The sequence below is a fragment of the Rhinoderma darwinii genome, chromosome 9 (genome assembly GCF_050947455.1).
Source record: "Rhinoderma darwinii isolate aRhiDar2 chromosome 9, aRhiDar2.hap1, whole genome shotgun sequence".
Lineage (NCBI taxonomy): Eukaryota > Metazoa > Chordata > Amphibia > Anura > Rhinodermatidae > Rhinoderma > Rhinoderma darwinii.
In genome coordinates this window covers 78,534,657-78,554,101 of record NC_134695.1, presented here as the reverse complement: position 1 = coordinate 78,554,101, position 19,445 = coordinate 78,534,657, and the positions used below count along the sequence as shown (strand labels likewise).

Genomic DNA, 19,445 nt, shown 5'->3' with positions numbered 1-19,445 from the left:
GTAAAATATGACACTTGTTTAATTGAACTATAAAGTGGACACTTAACAGACCGGTCCTGGACGCACAGAATCCAGTGGAGACCTCGGGGCAGGAACGATGCAGTGACGAGCGCCGGTCTCACAGAGACAGTGTCGCAACTGGAACTCGCTCCGCCATAAACCAGCCAATAAGTGAGAAGTCACAGGGTCCATCGTCTCTCCGCAGTGTAAGGCCCCGCGGTGCAGGATAATCCGTCCTCATCACTCCAGCCCAGACATGAGGAGCTGCAGCTCCCGGAACGCGCTCCCATACCGTCCCGCCTGCAACGATCTGCTCTTCACCAGCACAAAGAGGCTCTTCAGCTGCTTGTAACACAGCCGACATTTCATCAGCCTGCAGGGAGAAGATCATTGGTGACTGCAGCAACGTGCGCCAGATCACTGCGATCAGAGAGGCGACTCACCGCTCCTCACGAGAGATGTCCACGCCCACAGAGGGCGGAGCCGAGAGCACGTCCGTGATCAGCGGCAGGAACCTCTGCAGGAGCAGCTTGAGGGAGACACAACCGGTCTGCACGTAGCTGTGAGGAGAGGGGGAGGATACGCAGGTTGTTAGGAAGAATGGTGGCCATGATGCGTCCGCTCTGCTGGCGCTCACCTTTCGTACTTGCTCTGCAGCAGTTTGTCAATCTGAGGCAATACACTCAGGCAGAGGTCCAGCTTCCAGAGAGACCTGGGAAACAATCAGCAGTTAGTCACCGACCAGGACGACGGCGCAGCCCAACAATCCGGACCGGACACTTACGCTTTCTGGTTGATGATGTTTAGGAGATCCACGACCACAGAGAGATCATTCACAGCCACAGCAGAGTCCATGGAGGTCTGCAACATAAACAACGCTGCTGAGAGCGCCCCCGTCTGGCAGGCCAGATCCAGTGCACACAGAAGACGGCCTCTCACCTTCACGTCCCCCGTACTCCACACGGCCTTCACAGTATCGAGGTTCCGCATTCTGCTGGTCAGCACCATGCACATGGTGTCGTGGCCTTTACGGATCTGACACACGGCGTCATCATCCACGATTTCTGCTGGAGGAGTCGAGCCCTTCACCACCTGCAGTAAAGCAAGTATAGGAGATTCTGCCAAAGATTAAACGTAGAACTCACCTTCACCTGTCAGGGTCTTACTTACTGGGAGAAAGTCTGCAACTTTCAGACCAATGGGCTCACTCCGGGCCGCGGATATAACCGGGGGGTTATTGGGCACGGCTGGAGCAGCGGGGGGTTCCAGAGACACAGTGGGTGTAGAAGCGGCCACTGGGGGTCTGTGGAGCTGTTCACACTAATAAAAGAAAACAGAGGGGGGGGGGGGGTAAATAAAGCCAGTCACCACAGAGGCGCTCAGCATAGAGGTGGGCGACATATAAAACCACTAGTCACAGGCCGGAAGATGGACCCTATATTCATCCATAGGAGGGTGAGGTACGTACATTTATCTTGGCAGTGGCTACAGGCGTGATGGCCTCGGGTGCTGCCGGAATGGCTTCCTTTACTACGGTGGAGTCTGTAGACACACAATGGACAGATACGATATAGACACGGCATAGGGAGAGACGAGTAATGTACCCGATGTCCGCGCCAGTCCTCAGGTTCCCCACAGCAGGACTTGTTTCTCTCTCGCTGGAATATCCGCACATCAGGACCTGCTGGGGGGGGGGCACTTGTGGACCGGAGTTGAGAAAGATTCGGGGTAGACGTCTCTTTAGCGCCACATTGCGGTGGGTGGAGCGGATGATGTGAAATAACTAGGACACGTATGATCTTACCATCCTCTGGGGGGGCTGGGAAGGGTTCACTGTCCCGCGGTGGCGTCCGAGCTGCGGGTGAGAGACATGATGAAGGATATTCCATGTGCGGAGTTATCAGCAGGCCACGTTGTGCAGCCACTTACAGATGGCGTTCTTGGGCTGGAAGATCTCCTTGTAATCCTCGGGATTCTGGATCTCCGCTCGGGACTCCTTCTCCTCGTCATCACTGGTTGGGCTGACTCTGGGACAAGGAACATCCAACAATGTCATCCCCAAAGAAAGTCACAGCGCCTGGGAATGTGGAGGGGACGCCCCGTGCTCCTACCTCTTTGGCTTTGTGCAGGTGGTAGACGGGCGCTCGTAGTTACGTCTCAAGGATGATCCTGTTGGAGCCGGCTGACTGACGGAGGTTTCTTTTGGAGGAGACCCCTGGGACCCTGAACCAGCCATTTTCACACGATTTAGATCAACCACAAAAGATGAAACATTGCACTGGGTGCTCGAGACTCCAATCTGCAAGGCACGAAGGACAAATCAAATGAAACAATTATATACAGGCGGAGGTCTCCTTTACGAGACCTGGCAAACAGCAAGCCCCGGCCCCACTCACCAGCTGGGTGTTGCAGATAGACAGGTCACAGACCTTGCCCCATGGAACAGGGACCGTATCAAAGCAGCGCTCTGGTTCCCAGCCATAAACCCGTAGAGCGTCCCGGCCCCCGCAGAGCAGACAGCCACCGTCACTGCTGAACAGGATGGACCTAAAGCACAAAACCTGCATTACAAATACAGATCTAGAGAAAAAGCCACGCGGAGCCAGACACGTCGCATCTGGTGGTAATGGATGGTGACATAACAATCGTGCCGTGGGGAGATGATCAACCTGACCGGGAGACGCAAGGAAGGCGCAAATCATGCCCCCATCACCTGTACAGGTGACTCAGCCGCCACACTGCTGCCCCGATGAATAGATTACAGGCGGCACCTGTAACACTTCTCACCTGAAGGGCGTTGCTTCTCCCTCCATGCAACCCACGGACTGGAACTTCTCCAGATCCCAGAAACGAACCGTCCTAAAGTAAAAAAAACCTTGGTTATAAAAGTCTGAGAGGAGAAGGACTGAAAAAGAACGTCCTAGGGTGAGAGGCAGCCACATTGTACCTGTCTCCACTCGCTGACGCCAGCAAATATTCATTGGGATGAAACTCCACAATCTGCACGGGCCCCGTGTGCTCCGTGAACTCCGCCATCAATTTTCCAGCACTTAGATCCCAGAGCTGGAAGAAGGAAGAAGAGTCAGTCCCATGTTTGTCCATAGAGCTGGCGCCAGCTGTCACCGCCAGGCTTCTGTGAAGTCAGTCCCATGTCTGTCCATAGAGCTGGCACCAGCTGTCACCGCCAGCGTTCTGTGAAGTCAGTCCCATGTCTGTCCATAGAGCTGGCGCCAGCGGTCACCGCCAGCCTTCTGTGAAGAAGTCAGTCCCATGTCTGCCCATAGAGCTGGCGCCAGCTGTCACCGCCAGGCTTCTGTGAAGTCAGTCCCATGTCTGTCCATAGAGCTGGCACCAGCTGTCACCGCCAGCCTTCTGTGAAGAAAGAAGTCAGTCCCATGTCTGCCCATAGAGCTGGCGCCAGCTGTCACCGCCAGGCTTCTGTAAAGTCAGTCCCATGTCTGCCCATAGAGCTGCGCCAGCTGTCACCGCCAGGCTTCTGTGAAGAAGTCAGTCCCATGTCTGCCCATAGAGCTGGCACCAGCTATCACCGTCAGGCTTCTGTGAAGAAGTCAGTCCCATGTCTGTCCATAGAGCTGGCGCCAGGTGTCACCGCCAGCCTTCTGTGAAGTCAGTCCCATGTCTGCCCATAGAGCTGGCGCCAGCTGTCACCGCCAGGCTTCTGTGAAGTCAGTCCCATGTCTGCCCATAGAGCTGGCGCCAGCTGTCACCGCCAGGCTTCTGTAAAGTCAGTCCCATGTCTGCCCATAGAGCTGGCGCCAGCTATCACCGTCAGGCTTCGGTGAAGAAGTCAGTCCCATGTCTGTCCATAGAGCTGGCGCCAGCTGTCAGCGCCAGCCTTCTGTGAAGAAGTCAGTCCCATGTCTGCCCATAGAGCTGGTGCCAGCTGTCACCGCCAGCCTTCTGTGAAGAAGAGTCAGTCCCATGTCTGCCCATAGAGCTGGCGCCAGCTGTCACCGCCAGGCTTCTGTGAAGTCAGTCCCATGTCTGCCCATAGAGCTGGCGCCAGCTGTCACCGCCAGGCTTCTGTAAAGTCAGTCCCATGTCTGCCCATAGAGCTGGTGCCAGCTGTCACCGCCAGCCTTCTGTGAAGAAGAGTCAGTCCCATGTCTGTCCATAGAGCTGGTGCCAGCTGTCACCGCCAGCCTTCTGTGAAGAAGAGTCAGTCCCATGTCTGTCCATAGAGCTGGCGCCAGCTGTCACCGCCAGCCTTCTGTGAAGAAGAGTCAGTCCCATGTCTGTCCATAGAGCTGGCGCCAGCTGTCACCGCCAGGCTTCTGTGAAGAAGAGTCAGTCCCATGTCTGCCCATAGAGCTGGCGCCAGCTGTCACCGCCAGCCTTCTGTGAAGAAGAGTCAGTCCCATGTCTGCCCATAGAGCTGGCGCCAGCTGTCACCGCCAGCCTTCTGTGAAGAAGAGCTCTGCAACTTTGTAATCCAGATAATATCCAGGATAAAATGAAAGAATAAATCCCAGCGGCCTCCTGAACCAGTAGAACATTAAAAAGAGTCAGTGATGTTCCTAAAGCAGAGACTGGCGCAGCCAGAAGACGCCGGAGCCGCAGGTCATCCCCTCCGGACTGGCCTGAACACATCTAATAATGGAATAGAGAGATGGCTGGGGTCCGGCAGCGACAAAGAGGCGCAGGAATAGATGAGTGATCACACAGCATGGAAGTCCATCCCCCGCAGGAGACCCCAGTGATTGATCTTCATAGCGAGTGACACATTAAAGGTGTCAGGTTTGTAGGACGCTAGGCCTCTGCCCCATCACCTACCTTTACAGTGTGGTCATCTGAAGACGACGCCAGCCACTTGCCATCTGGACTGAAGCGTAAGCAGCGCACGGCTTGTGTGTGCCCCTGAACATAAAGCAAAGAGTGAAGAGCCGGGCGAGGCTGGAGCGCAGTACAAACCATCAGGGGGAGCGCTCACCTTGTAACGAAACACACAGCCCTTCCTGCGGACGTCCCACAGCTGTAGAGAAGAGAAGGAGGTGATGAGTCCACAGTACAAACAACCACGAGAGGCAGCGATTACAAGAACGACGCAACCACGACAGCGGTCCCAGCGGAACACACAGAATGCCTGCCAGGTACGCCGGCCACCAAAGACAGCGGTCCCAGCGGAACACACACTGAATGCCTGCCAGGTACAGCGGCCGCCACAGACAGCGGAACACACTGAATGCCTGCCAGGTACAGCGGCCGCCACAGACAGCGGAACACACTGAATGCCTGCCAGGTACAGCGGCCGCCACAGACAGCGGAACACACTGAATGCCTGCCAGGTACAGCGGCCACCACAGACAGCGGAACACACTGAATGCCTGCCAGGTACAGCGGCCACCACAGATAGCGGAACACACTGAATGGGGGCAGTAATAGAGGAGACCACAGGGCGGGCAGTAATAGATGAGACCACAGGGGGGCAGTAATAGATGAGACCACAGGGGGGCAGTAATAGAGGAGACCACAGGGGGGGCAGTAATAGAGGAGACCACAGGGGGGGCAGTAATAGAGGAGACCACAGGGGGGGCAGTAATAGAGGAGACCACAGGGGGGGGCAGTAATAGAGGAGACCACAGGGGGGGGCAGTAATAGAGGAGACCACAGGGGGGGGCAGTAATAGAGGAGACCACAGGGGGGGCAGTAATAGAGGAGACCACAGGGGGGGCAGTAATAGAGGAGACTACAGGGGGGCAGTAATAGAGGAGACCACAGGGGGGCAGTAATAGAGGAGACCACAGGGGGGGCAGTAATAGAGGAGACCACAGGGGGGGCAGTAATAGAGGAGACCACAGGGGGGGCAGTAATAGAGGAGACCACAGGGGGGGCAGTAATAGAGGAGACCACAGGGGGGGCAGTAATAGAGGAGACCACAGGGGGGGCAGTAATAGAGGAGACCACAGGGGGGGCAGTAATAGAGGAGACCACAGGGGGGGGGCAGTAATAGAGGAGACCACAGGGGGGGCAGTAATAGAGGAGACCACAGGGGGGGGGGCAGTAATAGAGGAGACCACAGGGGGGGGGGGCAGTAATAGAGGAGACCACAGGGGGGGGGGGCAGTAATAGAGGAGACCACAGGGGGGGGGCAGTAATAGAGGAGACCACAGGGGGGGGGCAGTAATAGAGGAGACCACAGGGGGGGGGCAGTAATAGAGGAGACCACAGGGGGGGGGCAGTAATAGAGGAGACCACAGGGGGGGGGCAGTAATAGAGGAGACCACAGGGGGGGGCAGTAATAGAGGAGACCACAGGGGGGGGACAGTAATAGAGGAGACCACAGGGGGGGGCAGTAATAGAGGAGACCACAGGGGGGGCAGTAATAGAGGAGACCACAGGGGGGGGCAGTAATAGAGGAGACCACAGGGGGGGCAGTAATAGAGGAGACCACAGGGGGGGCAGTAATAGAGGAGGCCACAGGGGGGGGCAGTAATAGAGGAGGCCACAGGGGGCAGTAATAGAGGAGGCCACAGGGGGCAGTAATAGAGGAGGCCACAGGGGGCAGTAATAGAGGAGGCCACAGGGGGCAGTAATAGAGGAGGCCACAGGGGGCAGTAATAGAGGAGGCCACAGGGGGCAGTAATAGAGGAGGCCACAGGGGCAGTAATAGAGGAGGCCACAGGGGGCAGTATTAGGGGGGGGGGGTGTCACAGTTACTAGTGGGGACCACAGGGAGCAGTATTGGGTGGGGGTCACAGTTACTAGTAGGTACCACAGGGGGCAAATTAGGGGGGGGTCACAGTTACTAGTGAGGACCACAGGGGGCAGTATTATGGGGGGGGGGGGTCACAGTTACTAGTGAGGACCACAGGGGGCAGTATTAGGGGGGGGTCACAGTTACTAGTGAGGACCACAGGGGGCAGTATTGGGTGGGGGTCACAGTTACTAGTAGGTACCACAGGGGGCAGTATTAGGGGAGGGTCACAGTTACTAGTGAGGACCACAGGGGGCAGTATTAGGGGGGGGGTCACAGTTACTAGTGAGGACCACAGGGGGCAGTATTAGGGGGGGGTCACAGTTACTAGTGAGGACCACAGGGGGCAGTATTAGGGGGGGGGGGTCACAGTTACTAGTAGGTACCACAGGGGGCAGTATTAGGGGAGGGTCACAGTTACTAGTGAGGACCACAGGGGGCAGTATTAGGGGGGGGTCACAGTTACTAGTGAGGACCACAGGGGGCAGTATTAGGGGGGGGTCACAGTTACTAGTGAGGACCACAGGGGGCAGTATTAGGGGGGGGGGGGTCACAGTTACTAGTAGGTACCACAAGAAGCAGTACTGGAGGGGTACACACACTATGATACTAGTCAGGGGGAAGTTGCCATGGTGAATTCATTGAAGGAGTTTAAAAGGGGTATGGGGGCTTTTCTCGAAAGAATTCCTAATCTATATTCACGGCCAGAAAACAGACTATATATATATAACATACAACAAACCACTCCACCAATCGGCACCAAATTTGGCACATAAGTAAATCAGGCGCTTCCGAAGGTTTAGACCGGGATTCAGCGCTCTAGGACCGTTGATATATTCACAAAAACAAATATGACATCACTGGCTTCCACATCAAGGACTTTCCTCCACATCACATGACCCGTATCAGCCAATAGAAGCTCGCAGGTCCTTCATTCTTAGCCTCACATACAGACCATTTAACACCAGGTTTCCATAACAACCAAGACATCTTTCGTTACACGACTTGTATGAACCGCACTACGCCACGCCTCCACCTACGCCACGCCTCCACCTACACTGGATTTGAGCAGTCTCATAAATTTAACCCCTTTCATACCAGTCATGCCTCCAAAAAGGAAGCTTGCACTTGGACGAAAGACTCTCGCAGCAAAGCACATGGCTGCTGCCCGAACTACATCAGTGACAAACACACACACACACGCGCTCCATACACACGCGCACTCCATACACACGCGCACACTCACACTCCAAACACGCGCACTCCATACACACGCTCCGCGCACGCTCCACACAACATACACGCGCGCACGCACACACACACACACTCCAAACACACGCGCGCGCGCACACACACACACTCACACACTCCAAACACACGCGCGCGCGCACACACACGCGCGCACACACACACACACACACACACACACACACACACACACACACACACGCGCGCGCGCGCGCTCAGCCTACGCGCGCTACACATGCGCGCCACACGTTAACCGTGTCATCACACAAAAGGCCATCAAATACAAAACCCAATAAAGTGATGAACATACAAGTAACGCAGCAGAAAGTTTAGATTCAAAATACAGCAAATTCATCAATTAAATATATAAACGAGAGAAAACAATGAAGGAGATGAAGAAATGAACAAGAACCATATCCAGACTCCCCGACGAAGTGACAGCAAACAAACCGGTTACACCAAAAAGTCACAAAAATGAAAGTGATCGAGAGCGGAGAAGGGTGGAAGCCAAAACAAAGCCGCAAACGGTGGAGGAGGGGGGGGGGGTCGTAGGACGCTCAGACTATCAGAGGACAGATGGGTGTCCTGGTGACCTCACACCTCGTGTAATAAGAGGCGGAGGAAGGATAATGATATAAGAAGGAAGGAGATGATGGCGTGCTCAGAAGTATCAGATGATGACATCACACCTCGTGTAATAAGAGGCGGAGGAAGGATAATGATATAAGAAGGAAGGAGATGATGGCGTGCTCGGAAGTATCAGATGATGACATCACACCTCGTGTAATAAGAGGCGGAGGAAGGATAATGATATAAGGAAGGAGATGATGGCGTGCTCAGAAGTATCAGATGATGACATCACACCGCGTGTAATAAGAGGCGGAGGAAGGATAATGATATAAGGAAGGAGATGATGGCGTGCTCGGAAGTATCAGATGATGACATCACACCTCGTGTAATAAGAGGCGGAGGAAGGATAATGATATAAGGAAGGAGATGATGGCGTGCTCAGAAGTATCAGATGATGACATCACACCGCGTGTAATAAGAGGCGGAGGAAGGATAATGATATAAGGAAGGAGATGATGGCGTGCTCGGAAGTATCAGATGATGACATCACACCGCGTGTAATAAGAGGCGGAGGAAGGATAATGATATAAGGAAGGAGATGATGGCGTGCTCGGAAGTATCAGATGATGACATCACACCGCGTGTAATAAGAGGCGGAGGAAGGATAATGATATAAGGAAGGAGATGATGGCGTGCTCGGAAGTATCAGATGATGACATCACACCTCGTGTAATAAGAGGCGGAGGAAGGATAATGATATAAGGAAGGAGATGATGGCGTGCTCGGAAGTATCAGATGATGACATCACACCGCGTGTAATAAGAGGCGGAGGAAGGATAATGATATAAGGAAGGAGATGATGGCGTGCTCGGAAGTATCAGATGATGACATCACACCGCGTGTAATAAGAGGCGGAGGAAGGATAATGATATAAGGAAGGAGATGATGGCGTGCTCGGAAGTATCAGATGATGACATCACACCGCGTGTAATAAGAGGCGGAGGAAGGATAATGATATAAGGAAGGAGATGATGGCGTGCTCGGAAGTATCAGATGATGACATCACACCGCGTGTAATAAGAGGCGGAGGAAGGATAATGATATAAGGAAGGAGATGATGGCGTGCTCGGAAGTATCAGATGATGACATCACACCGCGTGTAATAAGAGGCGGAGGAAGGATAATGATATAAGGAAGGAGATGATGGCGTGCTCGGAAGTATCAGATGATGACATCACACCGCGTGTAATAAGAGGCGGAGGAAGGATAATGATATAAGGAAGGAGATGATGGCGTGCTCAGAAGTATCAGATGATGACATCACACCGCGTGTAATAAGAGGCGGAGGAAGGATAATGATATAAGAAGGAAGGAGATGATGGCGTGCTCAGAAGTATCAGATGATGACATCACACCGCGTGTAATAAGAGGCGGAGGAAGGATAATGATATGTCTGGGCATAAGTACAAGGAATAGGGTGTGAAGAATGAGTTATGGCGATCATGGTCGGATTCCAGAATAAGATGGTGGTGGATATTAAGCCAAACCGGATGACTGATTAGAACGTTGTTTTATTCAGACCATCGAGCTGGAGGCAAAATATATATATTATATACACACACACACATATATATTATACACACACACACACACACACACACACACACACACACACACACACACACACATATTATACACACACACACACACACACACACACACATATTACACACACATACATACACACACACACACATATATTACACACACACACATGTATATTATACACACACATTCACACATATATATATATATATATATATATATACACACACACACACACACACACACACACACACACACACACACACACATATATTATACACACATACATACATTATACACACACATTCACACATATATATATATATATATATACACACACACACACACACACACACACATATATTATACACACATACATACACACACACACATATATTATACACACACATTCACACATATATATATACACACACACACACACACACACATATATATTATACACACACATTCACACATATATATATATACACACACACACACACACACACACACACACACACATATATTATACACACACACATATTATATTATACACACACACATATTATACACACACATATATTATATTATACACACACACATATTATACACACACACATATATTATATTATACACACACACATATATTATACACACACACATATATTATATTATACACACACACATATATTATACACACACACATATATTATACACACACACATATTATACACACACACATATTATACACACACACATATTATACACACACACATATTATACACACACACATATACACACCAGGTCGTCCTCCGTTTTACTTTCTAGAACATATAGGAAACCGTATTTAATATTTGTTCAGTGGGTGTAACTGGAATAACCGCTAAAAATGGCAATAATGCATGAAAATAAAAGTATGTGTGGACCCAGCGGGACGGATCCAGGAAGGTGCTGCAATATCAGACCGTGTGAACTTGCACCAGGCAGTCAGACTCGGCGCCAAATGGATCACAGTGGAGCAGGATGCATAATATTTAGCGCACTTTGGTGGACACGTGTAGACGCTTTACTCTTATACCATGTCGTTTGGCTTAGTTTACGCCGGTTTTTGCATCACGTAGGCGCATTTTAAGCCACGGCCCCACTGAAAAGTGTCTTGTGATGCAAAAATCTGTTCTGTTTGGTGCAAAACAATACATTGTTCTAAATTGATTTGCGCAAAAAAAAGGCCAAAATAGCGGCACAAGACTAGTAAATCTGCCGCACTGCGTTTCAGGAATCCATCACTTAGGTTAGATCCGTGGAGATTGACGCGATTACGTAGTTGTTACATAGTGCGTCTAATATGCTGTAAAGTGAAAAACACAAAAGGACGCAGCCGGCACTACCCCACGTCGTGGCAATAAAGCCGGATAGAAGCGCTGCTGGGATCTGTGGTACTACAGCTGATGCTCAAGCGGTGCAAGTGGAAACGCCAAATACAAAGGCGTAGGAGAAACGCACGGCACTCACACCTCACCGTCAGTCCCAGCTTGTAATTGGTGACCGTCAGTCCCAGCTTGTAATTGGTGACCGTCAGTCCCAGCTTGTAATTGGTGACCGTCAGCCCCAGCTTGTAATTGGTGACCGTCAGTCCCAGCTTGTAATTGGTGACCGTCAGTCCCAGCTTGTAATTGGTGACCGTCAGTCCCAGCTTGTAATTGGTGACCGTCAGTCCCAGCTTGTAATTGGTGACCGTCAGTCCCAGCTTGTAATTGGTGACCGTCAGTCCCAGCTTGTAATTGGTGACCGTCAGTCCCAGCTTGTAATTGGTGACCGTTGAGGCAGGAAAAACCAGGAGTCAAGCGCATAGAAAATCGGCCTACGGCAGTTTCACGTCCTCCAGGTGTGATCTCAAGACCCGGGGAAAGCGTACGCAGGCCGTGAAACTGCGGTGAGCCGATTGCTACGCGCTTGTCTCCTGCCTCAACATTCACCAATCACAAGCTGGGACTGACGGTCACCAATCACAAGCTGGGACTGACGGTCACCAATCACAAGCTGGGACTGACGGTCACCAATCACAAGCTGGGACTGACGGTCACCAATCACAAGCTGGGACTGACGGTCACCAATCACAAGCTGGGACTGACGGTCACCAATCACAAGCTGGGACTGACGGTCACCAATTACAAGCTGGGACTGACGGTCACCAATTACAAGCTGGGACTGACGGTCACCAATTACAAGTACATTGCAGCAGATAAGGCCCCAGTCACATCCCGTTCTTTTTCTGGGTTCTACATCAGGCAAAGATCCCATCGTATAGGTTAAATGCAGCCTGTGCTGGAAGCCGAACACCGGCGTCCATCACCCACAGGCTATTATGGGATAAATTAAATGTATGGGTCATGAAGTCATGGTGTATACATTCTACAGATGCCACGATTAGATATCTGTCACCCATAGGCTATGATGGGATTTATTGAAGGTATATGGCATAAAAAGCTTGTGATATAGAACGTTACACATCAGCCATACAGAGGCGATCATCGCCCACAGGACGAGCAAGTCTGACATCCGTCCGGTATCATGAACGGTTCCTATTATCCCCTTATGAAGCCAGCGGCACCGCACCTTCCCCTTATGAAGCCAGCGGCACCGCACCTTCCCCTTATGAAGCCAGCGGCACCGCACCTTCCCCGACCAGTGCTGAACAGTCAGACACCCATATTACACAACAGTACCCTGCGGGTGGGTGCCAGGCGTCCGTCACACACAGAGTTAATAACACTGCACCTTAATGTTTGTGTCCAGAGACCCGGACGCCACAAACTCTCCATATGGGTGGAAATCCAGACTGCAAACATTAGACTTGTGCCCCATTAACGTCCTCTGTACTAAAGATAAAGAGAAAACACCTGTGAAGACATGAACACCATATACCGCCGGCCCCCTACACGCACCGTATACAGCCAGCCCCCTACACGCACCGTATACAGCCAGCCCCCTACACGCTCCGTATACAGCCAGCCCCCTACACGCTCCGTATACAGCCAGCCCCCGACACGCACCGTATACAGCCAGCCCCCTACACGCACCGTATACAGCCAGCCCCCTACACACACGCACCGTATACAGCCAGCCCCCTACACGCACCGTATACAGCCAGCCCCCTACACACACGCACCGTATACAGCCAGCCCCCTACACGCACCGTATACAGCCAGCCCCCTACACACACGCACCGTATACAGCCAGCCCCCTACACACACGCACCGTATACAGCCAGCCCCCTACACGCACCGTATACAGCCAGCCCCCTACACACACGCACCGTATACAGCCAGCCCCCTACACGCACTGTATACAGCTGGCCCATACATACACCCAGCCCCCTACACGCACCGTATACAGCCGGCCCCCTGCACGCACCGTATACAGCCGGCCTCCTACATGCACCCAGCCCCCTACACGCAGCGTATACAGCCAGCCCCCTACACGCAGCGTATACAGCCAGCCCCCTACATATAACCAGCCCCGTATACACAAAGCCCCCTACACGCACCGCGTACAGCCGGCCCCCGACACGCAGCGCGTACAGCCGGCCCCCGACACGCACCGCGTACAGCTGGCCCCCGACACGCACCGCGTACAGCCGGCCCCCGACACGCACCGCGTACAGCCGGCCCCCGACACGCACCGCGTACAGCCGGCCCCCGACACGCACCGCGTACAGCCGGCCCCCGACACGCACCGTATACACAAAGCCCCCTACACGCACCGTATACACAAAGCCCCCTACACGCACCGTATACACAAAGCCCCCTACACGCACTGTATACACAAAGCCCCCTACACGCAGCGTATACAGCCAGCCCCCTACATACAACCAGCCCCGTATACACAAAGCCCCCTACACGCAGCGCGTACAGCCGGCCCCCGACACGCAGCGCGTACAGCCGGCCCCCGACACGCAGCGCGTACAGCCGGCCCCCGACAGGCAGCGCGTACAGCCGGCCCCCGACAGGCAGCGCGTACAGCCGGCCCCCGACAGGCAGCGCGTACAGCCGGCCCCCGACACGCTCCGTGTACAGCCAGCCCCCTACACACGCACCGTATACAGCCAGCCCCCTACACGTACATTATACAGCCAGCCCCCTACATGCACCGTATACAGCCAGCCCCCTACACACGCACCGTATACAGCCAGCCCCCTACACGTACATTATACAGCCAGCCCCCTACATGCACCGTATACAGCCGGCCCCCTACACGCACCGTATACAGCCGGCCCCCTACACGCACCGTATACAGCCGGCCCCCTACACGCACCGTATACAGCCGGCCCCCTACACGCACCGTATACAGCCGGCTCCCTAAACGCACCGTATACAGCCAGCTCCCTACACGCACCGTATACACAAAGCCCCCTACACGCACCGTATACAGCCAGTTCCCTACACACACCGTATACAGCCAGCCCCCTACACACACCGTATACACAAAGCCCCCTACATATACCATAAACACCCCCCCTCGTTCCCATACACATTATATACCGGGGAGACACTTACTTTTAGCTTCTTCCATATTCCACACACGCAGAGAACCCGACTGAGATCCGGCCACAATTAACTTCTCCGTTGTGCTGAAACGAACGCTCTCCACTGGGGATGTGTGTCCTGTCAGACTCTGTACAAGACACATGAGCCACGTTACAGGCAGCCAGCATATGTGGACAATACACGGGGCTCTGGTGGGGGCCCTCTGGTCATGCTCAGTGTCCAGAGGAGGGGGGATGAGGGGCCCTCCAGTTACAGTCCAGTGGCTGCTAACTTCTTACCATTATACAGTTCGGTTTATTGACAGACCACAGATTGACACGGCAGTCATCTCCGCCTGTAGCCAGGAGGCGTCCGGAGCTTTTCCCGAGGGCGAGAGCCGACACATTGCTGGCGTGAGCCACGATTTCTTCTGTAAGAAGAGTGAAGAAGTTACTACACAGCAGAGCAGGCACGCAAGACCGCCACGCAAGCCTGCCACACCGCCACGCGAGCAGAACCTCTCCGCCACGCGAGACCGCCTCACGTACAGAACCTCTCCGCCACGCGAGCCCGCCTCTCCGCCACGTGTACAGAACCTCTCCACCACACAAGACCGCCACGTGTACAGAACCTCTCCGCCACACAAGACCGCCACGCATACAGAACCTCTCCGCCACGCGAGCCCGCCTCTCCACCACGCGAGACCGCCACAAAAGCCTTCCACACCGCCACGCGAGCAGAACCTCTCCGCCACGCGAGACCGCCTCACGTAAGAACCTCTCCGCCACGCGAGCCCGCCTCTCCGCCACGTGTACAGAACCTCTCCGCCACACAAGACCGCCACGTGTACAGAACCTCTCCGCCACACAAGACCGCCACGTGTACAGAACCTCTCCACCACGCGAGCCCACCTCTCCACCACGCGAGCAGAACCTCTCCGCCACGCGAGCAGAACCATTCCGCCACGCGAGCAGAACCTCTCCGCCACGCGAGTCCGCCACGCGAGCCCGACTCTACGCCACACGAGCCCGACTCTACGCCACGTGTTCCTGCCTCTTCGCCATGCGAGCAGAACCTCTCCACCACGTGAGACCACCTCACGTACAGAACCTCTCCGCCACGCGTACAGAACCTCTCCGCCACACAAGACCGCCACGTGTACAGAACCTCTCCGCCACGCGAGACCGCCACGAGAGACCGCCTCTCCGCCACCGCCTCTCCACCACGCGAGACCGCCACGCGAGACCGCCTTTCCACCACGCGAGCAGAACCTCTCCGCCACGCGAGACCGCCTCACGTACAGAACCTCTCCGCTACGCGAGCCCGCCTCTCCGCCACGCGAGCCCGCCTCTTCGCCACGCGGGCAGAACCTCTCCGCCACGCGGGCAGAACCTCTCCGCCACGCGGGCAGAACCTCTCCGCCACGCGGGCAGAACCTCTCCGCCACGCGGGCAGAACCTCTCCGCCACGTGTTCCTGCCTCTCCGCCTCACGTACAGAACCTCTCCGCCACGTGTACAGAACCTCTCCGCCACACAAGACCGCCACGCGTACAGAACCTCTCCGTCACGCGAGACCGCTACGCGAGCCCGCCTCTACGCCACGCGAGCCCGTCTCTCCGCCACGCGAGCAGAACCTCTGCGCCACGCGAGCAGAACCTCTCCGCCACGCGAGCAGAACCTCTCCGCCACGCGAGCAGAACCTCTCCGCCACGCGAGCAGAACCTCTATGCCACGCGAGTCCGCCACGCGAGCCCGACTCTACGCCACGCGTTCCTGCCTCTCCGCCACGCAAGCCCGCTTCAACCCAACTTGAGGCCGCCACGCGAGCCCAGCTCTCCGCCACATGTTCCTGCCTCTACGCAACGCGAGCCCGACTCTACGCAACGCGAGCCCGACTCTACGCAACGCGAGCCCGACTCTACGCAACGCGAGCCCGACTCTACGCAACGCGAGCCCGACTCTACGCAACGAGAGACCGCCACACTCACGCAGCTTCCATGAGGTTTTCGTCATTCCAGAAGACGCCATGTTTGTGTACTAAAGAACAGAGCAGCATCACAGGGATGAAGACGTCTCCGGGGTGAAACTCCCGATCCTTATCCCCGATCCGAACAGAGACGACACTTCAGGGGTCCAATTACCTACAGGCAACACAACAGAAAACGTAACCGGAGGACGGACGTCACCATCGCCCCCAAAAACTGATCTACAGACCGACCCTTAGCGATCAACGTGCCCCGGGAAATGACGTCTACCACAGATGATTAATGAGGGGGGGGGGACCAGAGCTGGCTGATAACTGAAAACAGCAGCACCTCAAACTACAATAATGAACATCACCCCAATATCAATATATCGTAAAGCTGCAAAGGGATCCCCAATATCTAACTACCCCACCCCAAAACTATACTCCTGCCCCACATCTACATCACTACACCATATACCCCCCCACATCTACCCCCCCAATATTACACCGACCTACATCATATACCCCCCCACATCTACCCCCCCCCAATATTACACCGATCTACATCATATACCCCCCACATCTACCCCCCCCAATATTACACCGACCTACATCATATACCCCCCCCAATATTACACCGATCTACATCATATACCCCCCACATCTACCCCCCAATATTACACCGATCTACATCATATACCCCCCACATCTACCCCCCAATATTACACCGATCTACACCATATACCCCCCACATCTACCCCCCAATATTACACCGATCTACATCATCTACCCCCCACATCTACCCCCCAATATTACACCGATCTACATCTACCCCCACATCTACCCCCCAATATTACACCGATCTACATCATATACCCCCCCACATCTACCCCCCCCCAATATTACACCGATCTACACCATATACCCCCCACATCTACCCCCCCCCCCAATATTACACCGATCTACACCATATACCCCCCACATCTACCCCCCAATATTACACCGATCTACATCATATACCCCCCCACATCTACCCCCCCCAATATTACACCGACCTACATCATATACCCCCCACATCTACCCCCACCCCAATATTACACCGATCTACACCATATACCCCCCACATCTACCCCCCCCCCCAATATTACACCGATCTACACCATATACCCCCCACATCTACCCCCCCCCAATATTACACCGATCTACACCATATACCCCCCACATCTACCCCCCAATATTACACAGATCTACATCATATACCCCCCACATCTACCCCCCCCAATATTACACCGATCTACATCATATACCCCCCACATCTACCCCCCCCAATATTACACCGATCTACACCATATACCCCCCACATCTACCCCCCCCAATATTACACCGATCTACACCATATACCCCCCACATCTACCCCCCAATATTACACCGATCTACATCATATACCCCCCACATCTACCCCCCCCCCAATATTACACCGATCTACACCATATACCCCCCACATCTACCCCCCAATATTACACCGATCTACACCATATACCCCCCACATCTACCCCCCCCAATATTACACCGATCTACACCATATACCCCCCACATCTACCCCCCCCAATATTACACCGATCTACATCATATACCCCCCACATCTACCCCCCCCCCAATATTACACCGATCTACACCATATACCCCCCACATCTACCCCCCCCCAATATTACACCGATCTACATCATATACCCCCCACATCTACCCCCCCCCAATATTACACCGATCTACACCATATACCCCCCACATCTACCCCCCCCAATATTACACCGATCTACACCATATACCCCCCACATCTACCCCCCAATATTACACCGATCTACATCATATACCCCCCCACATCTACCCCCCCCCCCAATATTACACCGATCTACATCATATACCCCCCCACATCTACCCCCCCCCCCAATATTACACCGATCTACATCATATACCCCCCACATCTACCCCCCAATATTACACCGATCTACATCATATACCCCCCACATCTACCCCCCAATATTACACCGATCTACATCATATACCCCCACATCTACCCCCCCCCCAATATTACACCGATCTACATCATATACCCCCCACATCTACCCCCCCAATATTACACCGATCTACACCATATACCCCCCCACATCCCCCCCCCCCCCCCCAATATTACACCGATCTACATCATATACCCCCCACATCTACCCCCCCCCCAATATTACACCGATCTACATCACATCCCCCCACATTACTGTACTTCTCACCGTCACACGCCGCCGCTACATCCCGCGGACAGGCGCCGGTCACCGGGTTATAATCTGCGCTCTCATTCGCGGTTTCCTGACAACAGGTTTAGAAACAAACTCAACACCACGCCCCCTAACGGACAGTGCGTCCTTCTGACGTCAACACGTAAAATACGTCTGAAGGTTTGTATCAGAGCGCCATGACAGTTACTGGCAAGAGAATCCAGGAGTTCTTCATGTCCTATAAAGCATGCTTATATCTTATATCTGGAGAGCGGTGATGTCACTGTTGTATAATATAACTGATATCTGGAGAGCGGTGATGTCACTGCTGTATAATATAACTGATATCTGGAGAGCGGTGATGTCACTGCTGTATAATATAACTGATATCTGGAGGGCGGTGATGTCACTGCTGTATAATATAACTGATATCTGGAGAGCGGTGATGTCACTGCTGTATAATATAACTGATATCTGGAGAGCGGTGATGTCACTGCTGTATAATATAACTGATATCTGGAGAGCGGTGATGTCACTGCTGTATAAT

General features: G+C 53.6%; 1 protein-coding gene across 1 annotated transcript; it reads right to left on the bottom strand.

Annotated features, from left to right (window-relative positions):
* Position 1: 1 nt before the first annotated feature.
* Positions 2–19,028, bottom strand: KATNB1 (katanin regulatory subunit B1). Its single transcript, XM_075838230.1, has 20 exons — positions 18,914–19,028; positions 16,654–16,806; positions 14,964–15,094; positions 14,695–14,812; positions 12,917–13,017; positions 4,952–4,993; positions 4,795–4,878; positions 2,948–3,063; positions 2,788–2,859; positions 2,397–2,547; positions 2,112–2,299; positions 1,930–2,027; positions 1,805–1,855; positions 1,469–1,542; positions 1,171–1,320; positions 940–1,092; positions 785–861; positions 638–712; positions 444–560; positions 2–373 (listed from the first exon to the last, which is right to left on the bottom strand). Exons 2-20 carry the CDS (start codon positions 16,691–16,693, stop codon positions 241–243), a joined length of 1,971 nt encoding a protein of 656 aa, XP_075694345.1. The 5' UTR covers positions 16,694–16,806; positions 18,914–19,028; the 3' UTR covers positions 2–240.
* Positions 19,029–19,445: the final 417 nt, after the last annotated feature.

What these genes read in the sequence shown, in the direction of transcription:
- KATNB1 (XM_075838230.1), bottom strand. Translation starts at nt 16,693, where the DNA reads ATGGCGTCTTCTGGAATGACGAAAACCTCATGGAAGCTGC. An exon ending in CCCAGCCCCCCCAGAGGATG is followed by an intron (nt 1,543 to 1,804) that starts GTAAGATCATAC and finishes GTGTGTCTACAG; the next exon opens with ACTCCACCGTAGTAAAGGAA. An exon ending in GACATCTCTCGTGAGGAGCG is followed by an intron (nt 374 to 443) that starts GTGAGTCGCCTC and finishes TTCTCCCTGCAG; the next exon opens with GCTGATGAAATGTCGGCTGT.